Source organism: Pectinophora gossypiella, chromosome 25 (assembly GCF_024362695.1).
Source record: "Pectinophora gossypiella chromosome 25, ilPecGoss1.1, whole genome shotgun sequence".
Taxonomy (NCBI): domain Eukaryota; kingdom Metazoa; phylum Arthropoda; class Insecta; order Lepidoptera; family Gelechiidae; genus Pectinophora; species Pectinophora gossypiella.
Window position 1 is genome coordinate 9,869,023 of NC_065428.1, and position 15,261 is coordinate 9,884,283.

The window sequence follows — 15,261 nt, forward strand, 5'->3', positions numbered from 1 at the left end:
CAGGTTGCTTTTTCAGTCGAATTCCGTAGTAATTTCGTGTTTTGACGTTTAGTAAAAAGTAACCGATTTGACTAGTTGAAAACTACCTTATTATGGGCGATGGGAAAGTCAATTGTCATCACGCCATTCATCATAATCCATCTTAGATCTTCGTATCAAAAGCGGTTGTTAGTTGTCTTCTTATTACATACATACATAAACTCACGCCTATTTCCCACCGGGGTAAGCAGAGACTATAGAATTCCATTTGCTTCGATCCTGACACACTTCTCTTGCCTCCTCCACACTCATCAATCGCTTCATACACGCACGCCGGTTCAGAGTAGATCGTATTGAACCTTTTCTAAGGACATCTCCAATTTGATCATCGTAAGTCCTTCTCGGTCTTCCTCTGCCAGCCCAATCATCATCATCATCATCATCATCTGTGTGTTGTCTTCTTATTACTTTTGGCATTACCCACCCCGTTAGGACTTGCGGGCGTGAGTTTTCCTATGAGTTTTGTACATATTGTCCCAGCCGTGTCGTATTGTTAGACTTAATTCTTTTCTAACTCGTTGACGAACGTATAATATTAAAATCAGTAGGCTACCAGTGGTCCAGTGGTTGAGCGTTGGGCTCACGATCCGGAGGTCCGATTCCCGGTGGCGACATATCCCAAAAATAATTTGTGGTCTCTAATTTGGTTAGGACATTACAGGCTGATCATGTGATTGTCCGAAAGTAAGATGATCAGTGCTTCGGAAGCCACGTTAAGCCGTTGGTCCCGGTTACTGATGTAAGTAAGTAGTCGTTACATGAGCCATGTCAGGGGCCTTTGGCGGCTCAATAGTAACCCTGACACCAGGGTTGATGAGGTTGGTACTCCACCCATAACCCACACGTTACAAGGAGAAGTAGGCTACCAGTTTCATTGACGTGTTTCGCTCATTTCCACGATAAGAATTTACTATTAACACGTTTCGGGACAAAGCGTCTAGAGGCGACGTTCTAAATAAGTAAAACATACATACATACAAAAAACTCACGCCTGTTTCCCACTGTGGTAAGCAGAGACTGTGGAATTCCATTTGCTTTGATCCTGACACACTTCCCTTGCTTAGTTCTCATTCATCGATCGTTTCATACACGCACGTAGTTTCGAACGAGAAAACTCATAATATTACTTACCTTACTTAAACAAAATAATGTAGGTATCTTACGTATATTATTCCACATTGCCGTGAAAGACACGTTTATTCCCAAATGTTCTAGCCTAGGTTCATAGTCATAAAATTAACATAAAACATACATAAATTAGTTCATATTACATTATACTAAGCCACGCAACTTAAATGTTATCGTACGTGGATCAATATTATTAGAAATCCCTCAGGTATTGTGAGTAAATTCTATACTACATACATACTATAAGTATGTATATATATATTTATAAGCTGTGGATAATACGGCCAAGTAGTTAATGCCATCTGCGGCAAATCTACAATAAGTCACGTCAAAAAAAAAAAAAAAAAAAGCATAATATAGTTGGTTGCATGTTAAGATAAATTTTGTTTTAAGCTATTACAATTTGTAACATTATAATATGTAACTGTTTGTTATCCCAAATAAATAAAAAAAAAAAAAATACGGTAAGTACTTATTCAAATTCAAAAATATCTTTATTCAATAAGTAATATAGTTACACTTTAAATCGTCAATTTTTACATAACAAACGTCTCATTTGCCTAAAACTACTGCAGCTTCTCACAACCTGTATAGCCAGTGAAAAGAAGCTGCAAGAAAAACCTCGGCCCCCCTAGACGTTCTTTAAAAAAATAAATAAACATAAAATATTGGTATACAATTGAGTAATTTAGCTGCCTAATATCAGTTCTCAGACAGTCGATCCCATGCATTCATATCTTCTAAATAATCACTAACTGTACAATAGCGTTTTTTGTAAAGTTTCTGTTTAACTACTGTCTTAAAACTTATACTCTCTCTCTTATTTCTCTTTTGTTTTGTATATTGTTATGTTGTGTTATGTTATGTAATGTTATATTAGAAGATTGATAGGGTTTACGTATGTCATAGAATGAAGAATTATACTACGTTTGCGAACGGACACTCGTACTATAGTGGTTCATCATCATCAATTTAAGACCCACGCTCTTGTCGGTGCAGCATTTTCCATGCTACTTTTTTTAGGGAAACATAGGGCAGTGGTTTCCCTCTTGCCTTCCGCCCCGCAGTACTCTGTCTGACGCAAAAGGGATGGCGCCCAGAGTAGTCTATTACAAAGCCATACTAGGACTCCTGTCCTCCGCCTCTGAATAGTGACTATAGTGATTGCGAGGTGTTTTTTTTTATTGAAAGATTTGAGTGCGTTTGACCACGATCCAGCTTGGTTTTGGTCTTAAAAATTTGCTTATATTCTAAATTAAGATTACAAGAGTTGTATAACAGGGGTTAGGGGTTAGGGGGGGGGGAGGGTTGTATTCTACATACATTTTAATTACATAAGTTGTGCACGTCTGTAATTGGTGCAAACACTAGTACTAGCCTTAAGAAAGTTTTATTAATTGTTGTGTGTTTGTACTGTTGATGTGCCTAATAAATAAATGAATAAATAAATAAACAGGGGGACTAAAATGGCCACATCGAAGAAATTCATCTAAGAAAGCAATATTGCTATTTATCAGTTGTTTGCATTGCGCACCTACTTTTATAATTTTTATATGCGCAAATGTCAAATTGCAATATTGCTTTCTTAGATGAATTGCTTCGATGTGGCCATTTTAACCCCCCAGGGGTCTCCAAACTAGGCAATGCCTGAATCTTGGAGAACCTTAACCCTTTCACGGACAGAGACCATGGATCATTGGTTCATAATAGGTAGTATGACACCTTGGAATCGGAACGTCCGTAGACGTTCTGTACTTGAAAGTGTTAATATTACTTACAATGTAAAATATGACATAAAAAAATAAGCATTACAAAATAAACTGTAGTATAGGTATAAATTGAGGAAGAGGTAAGTGAAAAAAATATTTTACGATGTCAATACGATGTAAGGGCTCCTACGCATAAACACGATACGATGCGGCGTCGTTTCACAATACGATGTCGCGTCGTGGAAATCTACGACACTTCGTCGTAACGTGTCCATACGTGATATGACGTCGTGACGTTAGAAACTCACGATGCAATCCTGCGCAGTTGTTATTAGAAATACAAAGATGACGGATGATGAAATGGATGTATCCAGTATCTTCTGAGTATCTCTGTCTGTCTTTCTTCGTCTTCTTATTAACATCAGAAGCAGAATGCGTCTAGTGAGTTCCATTTTTCGGAATGAACTAACATCACCCCAACTGTATCGACGGCATCGTGCCGTGGTTGGCACGTTACGATGTCGTGTTATTTTACGAAGTTCATCGTAGATTTCCACGACGCGACGTCGTATCGTGTTTATGTGTGGGAGCCCTAAGTCGCGCGTTCTTCGAACAGGGTTATTATAGATCCTACACAATAGGTTAGGTATACCTTAGAGTCTTCTTTTATGCAGATAACTTGCCAGAGATCATAATTGTCACTGACTTTGCAAGGTCTTTATGGTTCTAATTTGATTAACGTGTCAAATCTATAAATCGACCTATGCACTCCTGCATTTTCTGAGACAAAAACACTTCATTATGCTCTTCTAGGGGTCGATTAAATGATTACGTCTTATAGTCCACTCAACGATGGAAAAATATAGGTATACAAATATAAACTCACGCCTATTTCCCAGTGTGGTAAGCAGAGACTATGGAATTCTATTTGCTTCGATCCTGACACTTCTCTTGTTTCCTCCACATTGATCAATCGTTTCATACACGCACGCCGCGCCGGCTCAGAGTAGATAAACAAGCGAAACAAAGAAAAAGCCAAAATAAAAATAAATAATTTCAAAAGAGTCTGAACTTGATTTAGGCCTGTGCTGGAGTCGAACCTGCGACCTCAAAGTGAGAGGCAAGCGTTCTACCAACTAGGCTACCACGGCTTCCACTAGCCACTTTACTGGCAATGTATATTTTATGTGATAGGCTGCAATTTTATCATTACTTTGGACAAAGATATCAAGTTCTGTTATCAGGGTTTTTTTTTAAAGCAGATAATTGAGTAATTTCCTAGGTCAAAGATAAATTCTGAATCTTATTACTAAATAAAGGTAGATCTAAAACTGACAAGAACGTTTTGTTTTTTCTATTTAATTTGTTTTTGAATTTTAATCAATAAAAACGCAATAATAAGCCCGACATTTTATCACGTTTTTCTGCTTTTCATACAAATTCCATAGTAATTTCGTGTTTTGACGTTAAGTAGATGGAAGCTTAAAGTAACTAGAGAAACTTGAAACTTGGAAACTAGCCTAATGTCAACCGAAAATCTAGTTTTTAAAATTATGCTTATTTTAGTGTATCATTTGATAATTATGGTATCATTTTAAAGAGGAAGGTATCCAGAGTAAGATAATACAGTGAAACCTGATTAAGTGAGACATCAAGGGACCTGCAATGTCGTTTCACTTATAGAGGTATTCCACTTACCCAGTGTCTCAGATATACAGGTATAAATAAATATCTGTCTCATTAATAGAGGTGAGAATACAGGTTATTTCAGTTATACAGGTGCGATCATTAAATAAAATAACATGTTATGTATTTTCCAAATAAACATCTGTATGATAGTAAAGCGAAACTAAAAATTAAGGTAATTGAAGCTCAAAATTTGTACTTACGTACTTGGAATTACGTGTGGAATTTGTGGGTAGAATAAGAATGAGTAAACAAACAATGTTATCTCAGTTACAGAGGTTTATGCATATAAAATTTACTCGCTGTCTCAGTTATAGAGGTAACTATGATGATAAATCGGAAGAACGAATCCCAGATATAGAGGCTTACCTCGTCCCACTAACAGAGGTAATTCAGTGCCAAAGTGTTGGGACCTCAGCATGAGTTCCAGTCATGGAGGTTTCTCACTTATCCAGGTTCCACTTAACCAAGTTTCACTGTATAAGAAAACAATGTGACAAAGAGAAATGATAGAGCAGAGTATTTTTCAAATGCTTTTTAGATATAAAGACCTTTTATTTTATTTTAATAGGTATTTTATAATAACAATTCGTCCAAAAACAAAGTGTCTATTAATTAAAATTCAAAATTCGTCGACCTTCTTAATCCGCAGTCGAGTGGGGATTTAGAAATCTATAAATAATAATTCGACTGCTTTTAAAAATAGAGTTCAAAGTTTGTATTATATACCTGTTTCGGTGGCACCACAATCACACCATATGGTTTGTGATCGTTCTTTCTCTTTCCTTTATTTTAGTGTGTGAGGGAGATGGAATTTTATGAGATTTGTATTAGTTCTCGGCTAGCCGGGTGGGTTGATCTTGATCGGTGTTGCTAGTTGTTGGAGAATTCTGCGGATCTTGTAGTTTTTGATGAGTCTCAAAGTCTTGCTACAAACCATTCTGAGCGTGTTCGCTGATAAGTGGGAGTCCCCATTGCTGCGCCGATGGTTGAAGCTCCACCTCTCTTAAGTTTTCATTTGCTCTGTTTTATACTAACCCTAGCTTTAAGTTTGTATTGTTACTAACATCTATGGACCTCTGTCTGAAAATAAATAATTTGAATTGCGCATTTTTAACAAAAACAAAAAGATTTTTTCTCTGCAAAAAACATTCGTCGGGCTCTGGCAACCCCGTTCGGTTGTCTCATTCCGTGACACACGGTCCGCGGTGCGCACGCACGCCCCACTGAGACGGACTCGCAAAAAATATATATTTACATCGAAAATACTACCTCATACACAAACAACACGAAAACAGTGCAGTGCAACCCAATTTGGATTAAAGTGAAACCATAAATAAGTGTTTAGTTCTAAACATCAAATTGTTTTGATAACACCATCCGCAGAATCGATTTTACAACACATTGTTTGAGAAAAACCGAGTGTTCCGACGAACTCGATGCTATAAAATTTGCAAAGAAAAAAATTAAAGTACGCAAATCAAAAATCTGCAATTATGTTTATGCAGATTGCGACGAAAAGATGCGGTGAATCAGTGCGACGAAATTTGACCCACGTACAAATTCTCAGATGCCTTGGAACTTACGTTTGTTAAAATTAGCTTTTAAGATGTTTGTTATTAAGGTGATTCGTTTTCCATACAAAAGTTGATGCAGTGCTACAGGAAAACGGATAGAGGAATATTGTTATAAAACCGATAAATAGTAATATTTTGGTGTATTATTTTCGCAAACTAACAAAAATTTAGGGTCCGAATACGAGAAGTACCATATTTCAGACCCCTCAATTTTGATCAATTCTACATTTGTAGTGGTGCAGATTACAGTGTATTTGCTGAGCGTGTAGAGGTGTCAATGTTAGTTTGTGTGCGTGATAGTTTTTTTTTCTAAAGGCTTTGACTACTTGACAAGTGTAATAGAATGTCAGTGACAATTTATAAACAGATTTTGTATGAAGAGAATAAATATAAATAAAAAACTAAAAATACTACAATCTGAGAAAAGGAATATTGGAAAAATATTTTTGTAATAACGTATCTTATTTAAACATTTTTAAATAATGGGTAAATACCGTGTTTTAAAAGAGGACATATATTATAATAAAAAATCAATACATAAAATGAAATGGCTGTATGGGCATAGTTCCTTTTGCCTTACCCTTCGGGGAAAACCAAATCAAAAAAGAAGTTGTTGCATTTGCCGGCCTAAATAGTAGTCATTTATAATTAATTGTTTTTCCATCCAACATAAAGATTTATTTATATTCTCTTTGCCGCGGACTTTTTGGTGGGACCGGGAACGGGAAGGTTGCTTTCTTCATTGAATAATCTAAATAATCAATACGAAGTGGTGTTTTGTGGTTAATGATCACATTAGTCGGAAAACATTCCCGATAGTATTATTAAATCGGAATATTCAATAAACAAAGTGTACACCTATCTATTTTCGCTATGCGCCAACAAGCCGCTTACTTCGTTTGGGGTTCGGAGTAGGAGTCTGCTCCGAGGGTGGGGGCTTAGGTTTCATCATTTCATTAATCATCATCAAGAAAAAAAAACACAAGACATGGCTGTATGTTCATAGTTCCCTTTGCCTTGCCCTTTGGGAAAAAAAATAAGATAAATTTTGAAATTCTTATGTATAATAAACAAACATCACAGACATCATGACAGATCTAAAACTAAATAAAATCTTTTTTCTTTTTTCTATTTGACTTATTTATGAATTTTAATCAAGAAAACGTGATAATAAGTTCGACAGCAACCAGTTCAGGTCCCCGAAACAGCCCATTTCAGGCCGCGTATATATGGAAATACTACTTCAATACGTCCCAGCCTCGTCTTTTTTTAACGTCCTCGTTATAAAAAGACGTCCTAACCTGAACTAACTAACCTAACAATAAACACCACGCGTAAATATATGTCCAGAAATGCGCTGTGAGTCGTCTGGACTGGGCGCGAAAACAACATAGAATTCGATTAGGTGCTAAGTGTCCCGCATGCTATCACCAGCTGTCACTGACATACGTATGAAGTCCCGCGGATTTTATTGGAACTAAATGACAAGTCATAATAATTATATGCGGATACTGCGACATCAGCGCCGTGCTTGCGGGACGTCCTGAAGCGCTATTACATCTTTCAAACGCGATGCGACAAAGTTTGAACCTACGCAATTTAGGAAAAATCTACCTTATTATTACTGTACTGTGATCGTTATTTGTAAAATCATACAATACATATACACAATTCTTTATACACAATATAATTATTATGACATATTGTGGACTTTTCGGTATACCTACAAAAAAGGAACAATTCAACCATACGTTGTTTTGTTATATCTCAATGGGCTCAGGCAGCGTTTTCGCCGAAAGCTCCAAGTCGGCTATATTTGTAACGATAATTATGTTTGACATTCATCATCATTTTTGAACCATTTTATACAAAAAAATACTTGTATAAATTATAAACCCTAAAGCACGCCCATGAATCACTCTACTCATTGGTGAAAACCGTATGAAAATCCGTTCAGTAGTTTTTTAGTTAGCCGCATGTTCACTGATGCGATTAATGCCTGTTAGAATTTTACAAAATAAAAAATACGGAAATTACGGAAGGTACTTTAGTGCAAAGTAAATTATTGTATACTTAATTATACTATTATTGGTAAAAGTGATACTTTTTGAAAATTCCGTAACAAATAGACGGGTTCGCCAAATTCAATTGTAAAAAAAAAATACAAAAAGTAAAAACAATTTAAACATGCAGTTGGGTTTGAACCGTGAACCTTAAGAATGGCGGCTACTGCTTTACCAAATGCGCCATTTAGAAGTTAGAAGTAGACTTCAAATTATGCATCTCTTTTAATAGCTAACCTAGTTCGCATGTGTGTGTGACAGCTTCGTGTTTGTACACAAATTGAAATGACACCAACTTTTGATGCAATGTTTCAATATGATATCTTCAGTAAATACTTCAAAATTGTAGCTTAACTTAAAGATAATGTATGTAAGATTTCGCCACTTAACATTTCACTGGGTCAGAACTCAACACTAAACGAATAAATGGAAAAAAATACGAAAACTGCAGAAGTAACGCCATCTACTGACGCAGCGTTACCTAGCTGACTGAAACACATCACCTTAAGAGAGAAATCTATGGTGTGTTACTTATTAATAGCCGGTTCCTGAAGTTTCGTTAGCGCTCCGAAAACTGTTACGATTTCCGAGCATATTTTTTCTCGTATTTGTGAAGCCTTAGTTTTATTTATGTGCAGCACGTGTAGACATCATTGGATTATAGATTACGGTAATTTACCCTTGACTCATACAAGATGATGTGGCCCGCATCACAAGCCAGCAAAGTTCTTACCCTTCTGCTTCTATGTATTCTAGTTTACTGCATTTACATGGACACATTTTTGTTTTTAAGGATAAGAAACTACAAAATTGATGTATTCGAGTACAATAATAGAAATACCTCACAAGACACCTCGACTCATCTGGCTGTTTTACCAAGTTACGAAGATGTTACCTGGGTACCTTGTAGCATCAATCCCTTATGTCATCCAACAGTCAAAGGTCTCATGGTAGACCCAGTTAATCATTACATATACGGTCCATTATGTGCCATTGTAGATATAGGCCTAGGGATATCGGAAAATATGCTCTTCCTCACGCCAAATATGATTTCATTTTTCCACGTATTTATTGCTTTTATCGGCGCTAAGCTTTTGACATGCCAAGCTTTGGCTTTAAGAAGAGTTGGTATAGTGTTGTTCCAACTCAGAATGTTCCTAGACGATTTAGATGGGCATGTAGCTAGGGAAAGAAAACATATCAAAGGAGAGAGATCTGAAGTCGGGACGCTTGGTTACTGGGTTGATGGTATATCTGACTTAGTTGGAGTCGTGGCTATGATGTTGGGAATACTTTGGTACTTGAAATGCAATCCCCCACGAAGGGGTTACAAAGGTACCCCCGTAAGCACGTTGCCGTACCATCAGCTCAAGGAAATCAACTCGACAGAAGACATAGAAAAGGACCACACAGCAGAAGTGGGGATCTCTTACAAAACAAAAGTGTCTTTTCAGAGAATGGTCCAAGTAATAGGACTGTTCTCTGGACAAATGGTGCTGTCTTCGTTAGCGTGGAATAGATACATAGATGTATACCAGGAACTGCTAGAAAATTGTACTGATTACGATGTTTTTAGAAGAGAAACTATGTTTAAGTCAGGTGTGTTTTTCTTTGCAACTGGATTGTGGAGGATTGTAAATCCACATTCGTATTTGCACCTATTGTCTTTAGCGGTGTTTTGTGATAAAACGTGGGGATTTTTGAAAGCTGTACATTATACTGGATATGTACTGTTGGTGATAGCTGTTGGAACTTCAGAGTATTTAGTCGGAAATATAAGAAGCTTTGTGATAAGTGACAGTCGATGATATTAGGCTTCTTCCATCAGCATTTAAGTTGATCAAATCGAAGTCATTTTGATCAGTTTCTAGCATTTTAAAGTCAAACGAAAAGCCAAATCATTTTTTATTACATAATTAACAATTATTGCTGGTAATGTTAAGTGTATAGTGTTGTTGGTCTTTGTGAGTCAATATATTCTGCATTTACCTGTAAATTATAAATTATATTTTCCTTTAGACATGTTATGGAGTTAAATATTTGCCTGATCAAAGTGACCTTGGATTCAGAAGCAGAAAACTTAATTTACCAAAAGATGCCATAGTAATAAGGAAGCAATAGTGTTAATTTAAAAAAATATTTTAATAGTTCTATGTTGTTATTGTTACCGTATCGATAAAACGTACGGCGCAAGAGTATATTGAAAAAATATAAGTACCTATGTTCGATTGGTTGATTCTGATGACTCAACATGATTGCAATGTTATTATATATAATGTACCTAGGTTTGAGATAAGTATAGGATCCACCCACGAATGACGAGTGGTATTGTTACGGTTGCAATCACACAAAAAAAAAAATGCCGAGACTTTAGAATTTTGCTCTGTATTTCACTTTCACAGTCCAAAAGAGAGTCTATACAATCGTTTTGTACTCTCACTACATTAGAATAGGAATCAGAAAGTTCGGAAACAGATGTTGTTTTTGTTGTAACACGGTCAATTTTATACAATTCAAAAGTAACTCCACTTGATATCAACTCAGAATAATGGTCTGAATCCTCCCCCTCAGTATTCGTTACGGTGACACTAACACCCATACCTACTTGTATGACTACTAGTATGTACTTGCACGGGGTGTAAGTGACATCGTAACGAATACTGAGAGGGATGATCCAGCTCATTATTCTGAGCTAATATCAAGTAACATTTTCCATCGCAAAAGTATACAATTGAAAATAATTTTAAAAAACTAATAAAAATCATGAATTTTGCGACGGAAAATTCCACTTGATATTAACTCAGAATCGTGGACTGAATCATCCCTTTTAGTATTCGTTACGATGTCACTAACATCCTATATATTCTGCAAAGATTTTTACATTCTCGTAATGTAATCCCGCATAATTATGTGGTTTAAAGAAAGCAAAATAGTAATTTACTCTTGCACGTCTAAAAATATTAAAATACAAATATCTAACTGCGACAAATTAATGCGTTATTTGATTCAATCTCTAACTACAACGCTGCGATTGCATTTATTCCCTGTTATTTTTACCTCGCGTTATCTTTGTGAAATTCTATACCAAGTTTATCGTTGATTATATTGCTTTGATTGGCTATAGCACTTGTGCTACCACTTGAAACTGTAAGTTCTTAGAAAGTAGCTGTAGTTTTAAAATGATGACGCATATAAACTCGCCTTTGTGCTTCGTTGGCGACTTGAAGTGCATGATTGACCTCTATCACGATCAATCGAAGGTTTTCTTCCTCTTTTCCACTACTTCGAGGCGGTTCGTCATCTGAAATGTGTTAAACTGTTATGTTAGACTTATTTTTTATTTCATCAGCTTCTTTTAAGATCTCCTACAGGTTCTCTAGTGACCTTTGCTTTACTATCTCGTTTAATTTCAAGACCAGTTTTGACTTCAAAGCTTTCTTAATTTACACTATATTATTTGCAATTTCGAATAACTTGATCATTTTCAAAATCTCGCTATAGGAAAATGTATTGTCATTTTAGTGGTACTTTTTTTCAATAAACATTTGATAAATGCGCATTCTATTTAGGGTCTGTTTCCAAACTTGATGATGACTGTTTGGTAGCCTATTCAGATTTTGTTTGTGTTTTAGATTGCGAAACGGAACCTTTTTGTATCGTCTCGGTAATAGGCTTTCTTGTCAAATCGAATTATAGTAACGATGAACTCTGATTCAGTCATAGACGTATAACCAAGTTTTATTTTTCATGCTAATAATGATAATACGAGTTTAAACAATTGAAGTAAACATTGCTATTGTTTCAATGGTTGATATTAAAGAATATTCTAGTAAAGTAAGCTCTGTGATATTGATGGTTTTAACTGTGTTTTGGTTTTATAAAACTTGCAAATGAAAATGTGGAAACTCAGTAGAAACAGGCAAAATAGTTTTTTTATGGAAAGTAAATATTTTTTCTCTGGACTAAATCCAGAAATGCAGGCGGATGTTATGATACCGTCAGCCAGAAAAAAGCAGATAAATAATACTTGTATTTCACTAAAACTTAACCAAAATCAGTAGCCAAAGAATACGAAACGTATCGCGGCGGTCTTTAAGGGTAGATATAATATAAAATAGTGGCAATGGCAACACATAGTACGATAGTTATACAAAAACTGAATACGATATTTAAAAAAAAAAATAGGTAAACCGATGACTTGTGAAGTTGTGATAATAACACGAACGTCCTTGATTTTTTTTATGCAGAAGTAAAAAGCGCATTTGACGTAGACGGATCGATTTATAAGAAATTAGATCATTTAATATGCGACACGATTCAAGGTCGGAAACCGGAGGTGATGTCCAAGATCGTAAATATTATATTGTTGAGCACCATGTGCGTTTAACTACTGAAGCGAAAATAGGTTATGGTTCGACAGCTGCCAGGAAATGAGAATAAAAACTAGCAGCTCTTATAGGTGGCAGCACTGTTGAGTGTTTCGAAATTTTGACAGTTCTCCATACTGGCCCCGATTCCTGCAGACACCTCCTAATTTTACTTTAAGTTATACCTGTCATTTTCTTATCCGCCGAAAAGGAAAGGGACGGATGATTGACAGCTCTTAATTTTAGGAAGAATGAGTAATTGAATGAATAACCCAGGCGAATAAAAAAGATCTCGCTGGTATGCAAACCGTTTGACGTGTGCTGTCAACATATTTATGTCGGGTTATTGGCCAATGTAAAATTTTTAGACGGTTGTTTTAGATATGTGCTTAAAATTGACGTGTGTTCCATAAATTTTATGCTTGTCGATTACCCGTCCCTTTTTTTCGGCGGATAAGAAAATGACAGATATAACATAAAATAAAATTAGATGGTGTTTACAGGAATTAGCACCATTGTCCAACTAAAATTCGTGATAAGAATAAAACTTTATTGCCAGTTACAGTTTACATTTTGCTATAAGAACTAGGTAATTATGAATATTGCGAATACGGGAAAAAAGAAATGGCTCAGCTTGCTCATTTTCTCTTCCTGGGATATTTGATAAATTGTTATTACATGTGGAGCAACGTGGAGTGTATCCGTTTTGCAAAAAAGGAAAGCAGCCAGTTGGAAAAAGGCAGTTTCGTTTGAAAATAAGGTTTTCTTCCGATCTTTAGGGAATAAATATAACAATTATTACAAAGGGTTATAGTGTAAAAATGTAACAAAACACTGTCTTGTTTGTTTACTCAAATAGTATGGGGAACGGTCAAAATTTTTAATTTTAGAACATCCGACAGTAGCGACACCTGATAGGAGAAATAGGCAGTATTTTTATCCTCATTCTGAAATCATCAAGGAGACGTTCAAAAAGAAACGTTCTAAAACTTCTAGACCAGGTAATCCCGTAATCCCTAATGGGATGGTCAGACACAATTTGAGTCCACTTTTGATACAGAGCCCGACACAGAAGTTTGAGACCTCTGCTTTAGATGTCTTTTTAAAATCCAAGACCTATTGTTTAATATTGTGTCTTGAAATCTCGGCCTTATGAGGTTAATAAAAATAATTCTGTTTGATTTTGAACTGGGTCGTGTACTAGGTTCAAGATCAATTATTATGATTACTAAATAGAGACAGGTCTAGAACTAACGAAAAACATTTTCTTTTTTCTATTTAACTTATTTATGAATTTTAATCAAGAAAACGTAATAATAAGTCCGACATTTTATCAAGTTTTTCCATGACGTCATAGAGTGCTTTTTCATACAAATTCCATAGTGATTTCGTGTTTTGACGTTTAGTAAAAAGTAACTGACTGGTTGGAAACCAGCCTAATATAATAATATGTATAGTTGATGAACTATTTTCAGATATCGGGTACCTAGATGAATTAAAAGATTGATAGATATATTTCGGGTTAAAATGCTAGTTTTTCGACTGATTTTTACGTGGTATTGATATGGATATTGATGTGAAAGGAAAAAAGGGAAGTAGACAGGTAGATACTTTAGTTTAAAGTTAATTTTTTTCAATTTCAATAATTTGTTTTACCGACGACATAGAGCAACAGGGGCCTCTGAGGTCCGACAATAATTATAAAATCGTCAAAAATAGTTACTTAAGTCAGAATTTGAAATCGGCCAATAATATTCTGAATAATTGATTTTATTTTTGTAGGTAAATATTTAGCAATAATTTAAAATAAAAATGTATTGGTATAATAGTGCAAATGTTTACGATCAATAATAGATAATTGTACAAAAGATAATTGTTAATGTTAAAATGTGTGAATAATTCGCCTTTCCAGAAAATACTTAAGTAGGTACTTATGCGAAATTATTTTCTAAAATCAATTGTTTATTTGAAAAATATTTAAAAAAATAATAAGTTTAAAGTTTTTAATAAAACTTATTGTACGTAGGATAAAATCTGTGATTTAGAAATATTTTTTTTAATAAGTGTTACTTGCAATTTCATTGTGTGTAAGTAATTGAAAGAAAGCAAGTAGATATGTTTATATACATAACATGAACAGCCTATATACGTGTCACTGCTGGGCACAGGCCTCCTCTCAATCAACCGGAGGAGGTATAGAGCATACTCGACCACGCTGCTCCAATGCGGGTTGGTGGTTATATGTTAAAATTTTAATTTTACTTTATGACAAATAATTTATTTTTATGTAGGTAAGCAATAACGTTGCCAATTATAGTGAGGATGTTAAAAAAATCAATAATTGTGTTTTTTTTTATATAAAATATAAACTGTTTTGATTGTGAAATGTTAGATAGAGTTCTGAATAAATTTTATTGAAGATTTTGAGTTTTCTTTTTAGTACAAACTTTAGGTGTCTATTCAAGTCTAGGTACTTTAAAAAAGGCCACGAATGAAAGAAAAAAAGAAAGAAAATGTTAATTGTTTATATCACGTGCTTCTTTCGTATGAGGAGGAAGCAAGAAAAGTGTCAGGATTGAAGCAAATGGAATTCCATAGTCTCTATTATTCGCTTACCCCGCTGGGAAATAGGCGTGAGTTTATACCTATATGTGTATGTTGAAATAAAAAGTAACTGTATTGTATTTTAACA

General features: G+C 35.1%; 2 protein-coding genes across 3 annotated transcripts in view; both read left to right on the forward strand.

Annotated features, from left to right (window-relative positions):
• The window catches only part of LOC126378073 (probable ATP-dependent RNA helicase DHX35), a 50,182-nt gene that overhangs the window by 1,716 nt on the left and 33,205 nt on the right, over positions 1-15,261 (forward strand). The gene's annotated exons all lie outside the window — the stretch shown is intronic.
• LOC126378143 (ceramide phosphoethanolamine synthase) lies at positions 5,752-14,996 on the forward strand. The gene is made up of 2 exons (XM_050026332.1): positions 5,752-6,186; positions 8,712-14,996. The coding sequence occupies exon 2, from the start codon at positions 8,898-8,900 to the stop codon at positions 10,008-10,010; it is 1,113 nt and encodes a 370-aa protein (XP_049882289.1). The 5' UTR covers positions 5,752-6,186; positions 8,712-8,897; the 3' UTR covers positions 10,011-14,996.